At 42.5% G+C, this 8,272-nt stretch overlaps 1 protein-coding gene across 1 annotated transcript; it reads left to right on the forward strand.

Annotated features, from left to right (window-relative positions):
- Window positions 1–400: 400 nt before the first annotated feature.
- Window positions 401–3,013, forward strand: glulb (glutamate-ammonia ligase (glutamine synthase) b). The gene is made up of 7 exons (XM_034583425.1): window positions 401–559; window positions 851–1,034; window positions 1,153–1,314; window positions 1,405–1,551; window positions 1,642–1,769; window positions 1,884–2,083; window positions 2,178–3,013. Exons 2-7 carry the CDS (start codon window positions 869–871, stop codon window positions 2,494–2,496), a joined length of 1,122 nt encoding a protein of 373 aa, XP_034439316.1. The 5' UTR covers window positions 401–559; window positions 851–868; the 3' UTR covers window positions 2,497–3,013.
- The last annotated feature ends 5,259 nt before the right edge of the window (window positions 3,014–8,272 follow it).

The following is an 8,272-nucleotide window of genomic DNA, read 5'->3' on the forward strand; positions in this document are numbered from 1 at the left end:
GAATGGTTAGGATTTGGTAGGTAAGTGCGTCTTAAAGCACTAGTGAATGTTTCTTTGTATTTGTCTTTATTTATCAAAGAAAATCGAGTTAGGGCCACTAGGGGGCGCATTAGTTGTGTGTCACTTTTTCTCATCCACGGTGTCAGTGTGTGTCTCACTTTTTCATTAAATTTAAGAGTTTTATTATTTTCCAGAATTTTGTACATTGTGATCAAGGGATGGCGAAAATATCTTTGTGTGTGGGTTATATATTCAAATGCGTGTGTGTGTGTGTGTGTGTGTGTGTGTGTGTGTGTGTGTGTGTGTGTGCGTGTGTCGGGGGGGGGGGGGGGGGGGGCTCTACTTTTTCAGTCAGTCAGTCCCGCATTTCCTCAGCACGACCTGGTCACGTTTGTCTCTCGGCCAATCAGAGGCGACTACTGATGCTCTGCAGTTGCATAAATGCAGCGTGGAGCAGGAGCGTGGAGCAGGAATGACCAACAACAGAAAGCCTCTCCACGACCTCCCATTTACACACTCACGTCTGAAGCCTGTGATATTTTTCTACACTTAACATCAGGTAAGAGAGCTGTTCCCTTTGTTTCAGTTATTCAGATTTTAACTTTCCTCTATTGTAAATAATATGTTACTATGTGTTAATGTTTTATCCAACTTGAATTTCTTTAAATGAATACTATTTGACTTACAGTAATATATAAAGATGTCTGAATCCTATGTAAACTGTCATGATGTAGTTCTTCTCCAGGAGAGTTTCCATGTCAGTCAGTAACCTCCATTGTCTGAGCTGTGTGTGATTTTTTTTCTTTGTGTTTGGCTGACACATTAGCATGTGCCCCCTTCTCTCCTGTAGGTTTTGGGGTCAAGAAAAATGGCCACATCAGCGAGTTCAAAGCTGAACAAAGCTGTGAAGCAGCAGTACATGAGTCTCCCTCAAGGAGACTCGGTCCAAGCTATGTACATCTGGATCGATGGGTCTGGAGAGGGGCTCCGCTGCAAGACCAGAACTTTAGATTCTGATCCCAAGACGATTGAAGGTGAGCTCAAGCACCGGTATGATCCACATTGAAGTTTATAACAGCATGTAGTGAAACTGTGAGTACAGGTTTCAAGCTATGTGATAGATCAATGATTTCGGTTGTTTTCCACTGTCAGACCTTCCTGAGTGGAACTTTGACGGCTCCAGCACCTACCAGTCAGAGGGCTCCAACAGCGACATGTTCCTGATCCCTGTAGCTATGTTCAGGGACCCGTTCAGGAAAGACCCCAACAAGCTGGTGCTCTGTGAAGTGCTCAAGTACAATCACAAGCCAGCAGGTGAGCAGGAAAAGAACAAAAACTGAGCGTCTCTGCGGTTGAAGATGTCTTGTATTTCGCGTCAGCTTATGTTCGGCTCTCTCCCAACAGAGACCAACCTGCGCCACACCTGTAGAAAGATCATGACCATGGTGGATAACAGCCTCCCGTGGTTTGGTATGGAGCAGGAGTACACGATCCTTGGCACAGATGGACACCCCTTTGGCTGGCCCTCCAACGGCTTCCCAGGTCCACAGGGTGAGTGTCAGCCTTTTGTTTTGTCTCAGTAAATAAGAAATCTCAATGACCTGCAGAGAGTTAATATTTAGTATCATTCCTCCTGGTTAGGGCCTTATTATTGTGGAGTAGGAGCAGATAAGGCATATGGACGAGACGTAGTGGAAGCTCACTACAAAGCCTGTCTGTATGCTGGGGTTCAGATCTGTGGAACCAATGCTGAAGTCATGCCAGCTCAGGTACTGTCTCGTTGTCGTCTTATTTTTTTAAATTGTTGCACTTTCACGAAATTTTTTCGGCGTCAAATATTTTTAACCCTATTAATAATCTGTTAATAATACTGTGTGTTTCAGTGGGAGTTCCAGGTTGGGCCATGTGTAGGTATCAACATGGGGGACCACCTGTGGATTGCTCGTTTCATCCTTCACAGGGTCTGCGAGGATTTTGGCGTGGTGGCGTCCTTTGACCCCAAGCCTATCGCAGGGAACTGGAATGGTGCCGGCTGCCACACCAATTTCAGCACGAAGGAAATGCGAGAGGACGGTGGACTGAAGTAAGGATGCGTTTTCATTCTATCTGTGTTAAATTGTGTATGGTTTTGCATTTGGGTTGTGAGCACGTTCCTAAGCCCTCTCTGTTCTTCACAGGGTCATTGAAGAGTCAATTGAGAGGCTGGCAAAGAGACACATGTATCACATCCGCGCCTACGACCCCAAAGGCGGCCTGGACAACGCCAGACGACTCACCGGTCGTCACGAAACCTCAAACATAGACGAGTTCTCCGCCGGCGTGGCCAACCGTGGTGCCAGCATCCGCATCCCCCGGGCAGTAGGGCAGGATAAGAAGGGCTACTTCGAGGACCGTCGTCCGTCGGCCAACTGCGACCCTTACATCGTCACAGAGGCTCTGGTGCGTTCATGTTTACTCAAAGAAGAAGGAGAGGAGCCCACAGATTACAGCAAATGAACAATCTAAAAGTCAAAGAGCCATTATGAGTACTGTAAGTAACCATGTGTCTTTTTCAAGACTCTACGGATCAATCTTTCCCTTACTGAACTTTTTACTTGACTGATGAAATGTTGAGGTATTTCTGCCTTCTTTCAGTCGTATGCAGAAAGTCTTCACCTCTAACCTAAACACTGCCTTTTTGTTTGTTCAGTTCATTCTGTCATGGTAGCTGATAGTATGTCGAGAAGTACATGATTGTCATGTGTTTTAACTCGTACTAATGAAAAATTTAAAATGTCTGAACAGCAGGATGTTGCTGTGAATCTTATAACTTTGACCTAAAGGATCCCAATGGCGTTTGAATGTTCTTAGCCGTCATGGCCGATGTCTCGACAGTGGTTTTATCATGTTGTAGATAGTTAAAGGTCATTATAGCCAATCTACTTTTGTATGTTTTTTAAATACCACATTTCTGTTGTTTTCACTTATGATTGTCACTGCTAAAGATCTTAAATAAACAGCTAACATTTTTACATCTGACCTTTCTTGCAACTTAGTCCGAAGCATTTCCTGTTGTGCCTGGAATTTTAGTCTGACAGGGTCACATCCAGACTGTCAGCTGGTGTGAAGTGTGGCTGGCATTAAGAGGAAATGCACTTTAATGTTCAACAAATGGTTGTGTATTGTGCCAAAAGCAAATCCCCACCCTTATACTTGTTCAAATAGTTAAAACAGATCATCATTAGAAAACAAGCATGACGGCAAACGTTAAAAGATTTATTATTTACAGTAAAAGTGATTGGCTGTCTATGCCACACACATTAAAATAGTGTGTACCTGCCTTTCTGGAATGTTGTTTTGACATGTCTGTACAACCTTAGAACTAGCTCTATAAGTAGAACAGGAAGTGGGAGGAGGGAGAGTTCCTAGTAAATATCTGTCGTGTGACAACCTGTGATAGTGATGCATTCAGCGAGCAGTTAGACATCCCACTGTGTTGCCTTAGTCAAGGTAACTAATACAATTTAGTAATTATGGTTGTCAGAGTTAAATAAGATCTTTAAATAATAAGTCAACTTAATTAAAAACTGATTATTTAACCTGACATTTAAAAGCACATCTCACCACATGCTGAAGTAATTTCAGTGTCGTGACTGTCTCTAGTTTCACCTGATGTCAAACAGTTGCTCTCAATTTAAAATCACAGACAAACTAGAATTGAAAACAGGTTGACTTTCAGGGCCAACATGTTTTTTTTGCCAAAATATTAGGAAAAAAACTAAAACAAACTTGCTAGGTTCCAAACTTATAAGTGCTGATGACAGACTCCAATGGTAAAATGGTCTATTTATTTAGCATGTTTCTAGTCTCGAGGTCGCTCAAAGGGCTTTACAGCACAGTTTTCCCTATCTCCTGGGCTGCCTGAAATAATTCCACTTTTTTTCTTCTTTAGTTATTTCCTCTGTAAAACCATTTTTCAGTTTAAAGGCCCATTCAAGAATTTCTGCAGGTTTGTCAGGTTACTCTCTACCCACCTCCTACACATTTAGTGAAGGACAGATTTTAGCGTCCACGATGCATTAAAATAAACATATAATAGTTGAAGTTATTGCTATTACCATTGCTATTGTATTTGGACGTGAAGTAAGTCAACTTTAGGAAGTGATCCTAAATTTAACAAGAACTACTGTTAGTGTTTCATTGTATATTTTAGTCTCAGGTCCGTGAACTGGGATCACTGGTATCAGTGGGGTGACAGCGTGTCCTGAAATAAGCTCTCTGGTAAAAGTTGAGTCTCACGCTCTATCTCTTGTTTTGTGTCTTTCCCAAGTGACCTTTAGTGAGACATCACAACAACCAGATGCAGGTTTCTCACAAGGAGCTGGTGTGGGGGGGAAATCTGTGTTGATATCTTCATTAGAAGCTCATGTGTCTGATACAAACCTCAGTGAGAGGACAAAGAACAGTTGAAGCCAACACATGGGCCAGGAAAGAATGTGCCATGTTTTACCTGGTGTAAAAACATCCATTCTGAGAGGTTAAAGAGATGAAAACGTGGGTCATAAATCACTAACAATTTACCTAATGGCTTCCTTCAGTGTCAAATGTAGGTGTGTGTGTGCGTGCGTGTGTAGACTGTAAAGTTGTCAGTACAAGCTCCTTCACAATATAATTGAGGTCAGGATAGTAAATGGAGTAGATGTAATAGTGTACTTAATTCATTATAATGAGAAACCTCTTTGTGAGAACAATTTGAGCCTTGAGTTTGTTTGTGTGCACTTCATTAATTTTCTCATGTCAATTCCAGTGTCAAGTGTCCGCACCTGTGGGAGGGGTGAGCTTGAGAAACAGGTTGGTGTTGAAAGGTGTGGAGTGAGCGGGCACGTCTGGGAGCAGCGCCTTGTGGGTTGGCAACACATGGGATAAGTTTATTTTTTGCACTTTGTTAACAGTGTGAAAGGGTCTAACGTGGGTGAAACTAAAAACTGAAGCCAAAAAACGGAAACCAGAAACTAGCCAGCACTTCTGTAGGAGAGTTTCTCCAACCAGAGGCATACGAAAAGGACACATGTAGGGGACTATTTCAAAAGTTGACGAAGACAAACTTAAAATCGCCCCCATTTTATAGAAATGTAAACTGGATTTTTCACTATTTATACATTATATGAAAACTCGTTTTAAGAAAACAACACAATCTTTTACTTTGAGTATAGTTTAGAAGAAAAAAAAAACTCTATTTTTAAAGATTGTTCCATTGTTCATTTTCTCATTATCAGAATAGGAAATCAGTTCACACAAAGCTAAACAGATTGGGTGCATGCACTGGTATTTGCTCGCAGCAATATATTTGACAGCAGTCTGAGAACATAACGAATCTAATTTGGCTCACTCCCAAATGAGTCCTATCACGTGAAACCAACCTCCTCAATCATGTCCACCAGACAAACGCGTAAAGGCCCTTTACAAAGACACATATTAGACAAAGTCATAGTCATTAGACATGTGGTCTCTTTTTAGTACAATGGAGAGACACAATAAGAAGACATGAGAGGAATCACCTCAACTAACTCATATAGAAATGCCTGAGGAGGTGGGAAACCAAATTTTCACTGTTACACAACCTATTCAGACCTTTTCCTATCGCATTACATGTGTTCCTCATCTCCATGTTATTTGACCTCATTGCACTGTTTGTACAGAGGGCTGTGAAAGTGTAATTTGAGCCACAATACGAGGATGAACATTGATGTTGCTGATACGATAACCTGGGCAGATAAACTAGACAAAGTGGACGAGGACACATGGAGAAAAACCTAACACCTTGAGCCTGGTTTCCATGGCAGCCGGCGTCCACGCTCAGGCAATCTGGTGTGTGGAAGAAAGGCGGGGGTGGTGCTCCATACCAGGGTATTACATAACAACAGGCAAGTCAAGAGTATGTATAGTACACAGAACAAAGAACATATAGTTTACAGACCCAGACTGCTGCTTTTAAAAAAAATGTCAAGTGTAGTAACACATATCAAGATGCACTGCATAATCTCACTTTGACCTTCTCGTCGCACAACTCAGACTATTTACTGTAAATGAAAAGGCATCTGTGGAGCAATTGAATCAGAGGCTCGAGACCTAATCAGATACCTTAGGTCCGAACCATCATTCGTGCGTTTGGTCTAATCTCATCACAAGAACACATTCTCCTGTGCTGCGGATCCCTTTAGCCACCAGCTATCACCACTATCACTAGTGACAGCAGTCTGGCTGTGCTGCTTCCCCATCCCGGCACCACCCACCCACCCTTCAGCGGTGGTTTTGTATTGTAATGTATTGTATCGCAGCTTGGTTGGCTCAGTGTTCGGAAACTTAAGCAGCTGTGAAAGCAGAGCTGCACGGTTGGACGGAGAGGTTAGAGGACCCCGGACCGAGGAGCACAGACACAGATCAGACCACATCCAATCGAGACAAACGTCATCAGCATTTCAAACAACAAACACATGGCGGTTTTAATCGGACCTTTTTTGACTAGTAGATACACTCTCTTGAATACTTTCCGTAGCTAATTGGACGCAGTATGGTTGAAGTCAGGTTACAAACAAATTCGACACACACCGAAAAAATGAATGAGAGCTCAGAATGCTTGGACAAGGAGATTCTTTGTGAGTTTGTCCATCCTGCTGCACGCGCACCACAGCTGACCCACTGATGAGAAACATGAGAGAGCAGAAGCGACAGGACTGAGAAGCTTAAGCAGCAAGCTAAAATGCGAAATTGTTTAGATGACACGAGAAGATTGATATAACTTTAATTCATCGTCTACTTAATCAATAAATCAATGAATAGAATTTTTATTTGTATAGCCCATATTCCCAAAACCAAAATTTGCCTCATAGAGCCTAAGACGCTGTGTGATATCGTCTGCCCTTAACCGTCAACAAGAGTGAGTCAAAACTTCAAAACTAACCCTTTAACCTGTGGGAAAACGCAGGAAACTCAGAGAAAGTAACAAGGTCTGTCTGTACGGTAGATATGAGGCAGCAGTCAGGAGGCTGTTTGCTTGGTTAAGCATATAGACTGAAAAAGGGGGGGTATGATCTGTCAACAAGATTCCTGGATTTACTGGACAATAAAAAGTCCAGCTCATAAATCCCTGTAAAATCACAACTTTGTTTCTATTTTTACACTTTTGCATGGCTTTGTCAAACAATATATGATGTTAAGTCTGCTGCGATGATGTCATACTGTCCAGTCAGAAATCATGCTGGTGGAAAAACCATTCCTTCAAGGTGTTTTCCCAATTAGAGACGTCTAGCAGTTTACAACATCTGCCACTTCACAATAACAACCACAGGGGGGTCGGCTAACTGCTGGCTGCAAATCCATCACAACAGCTACATCAGCTTATTTCAAATGTGTGTTTGTATCTGAATTCACTTGTTGATAAAAATGTAGTAATAAGTGGGCGGCCCTAGGCACAGGTTTAAATGCATCCAGAAAGATCCTGCTGCAGCCGTGCAGACCCAATACCCAACGTCTTCTTCAAACAATTATCATTTGCAGTGCTCCTTTGTTAGCAGCAGAGGACAGTCTGAGGTCCACGCCTACAACCCTGCTCCCACCCCTAACCATATTTGTAATATTAACTCCCTTCAACTTTTGTACATTGGCCCTTCATGTCCTTGATGCTGAACCCCGAATTGCCCCTCTCAGAAAAAGAAAAAAAAGTGCTGCCAATAGATGCACTGGGTGAATGTGTGTGTGAATGGGTGAATGGCAAACTGTAATGTAAAGCGCTTTGAGTGGTCATCGAGGAAAAGCTCTGTATAAATACAAACACGAAGCGTCGGTGCAAACATGAGAAGTTGTAAACATATGTCAAAGCTTCCCCTATTTTTCTCCTCAGTGTTCACCTGGGAAGACTACACCCTCCCATCCACAGCTTGGAAAACATGTTTTTGAAAAGTGTGTGCACATGTCTGCTACCCAGTGTGCACAATAAGAGTGTGCATAATAAGATGTAAACATGGGTCAAAGCTTCACTTGTTTTTCGCCTCTGGGTTCTGCTGACAAGACGAGACTAGACACCCCTTCCCTGCAGTTTTTTTTCATTCCTCTTATCCTGTTTAACCGAGCTCCCGGGTGTCAAGTTGCCTCTCCGCAGCTGAGACACAATGTTCTCTTTTACGTGTGTGTACACATGTCTGCTACAATAGTAGTAGAAAAACTTGCCTGGGAGCATTGTTTCATTTTTGTCATCACTTCTGTCCAGTGGCACAGCAGAACCTTTAACTAGCTT

The sequence above is a fragment of the Hippoglossus hippoglossus genome, chromosome 4 (genome assembly GCF_009819705.1).
Source record: "Hippoglossus hippoglossus isolate fHipHip1 chromosome 4, fHipHip1.pri, whole genome shotgun sequence".
Classification (NCBI taxonomy): Eukaryota; Metazoa; Chordata; class Actinopteri; order Pleuronectiformes; family Pleuronectidae; genus Hippoglossus; species Hippoglossus hippoglossus.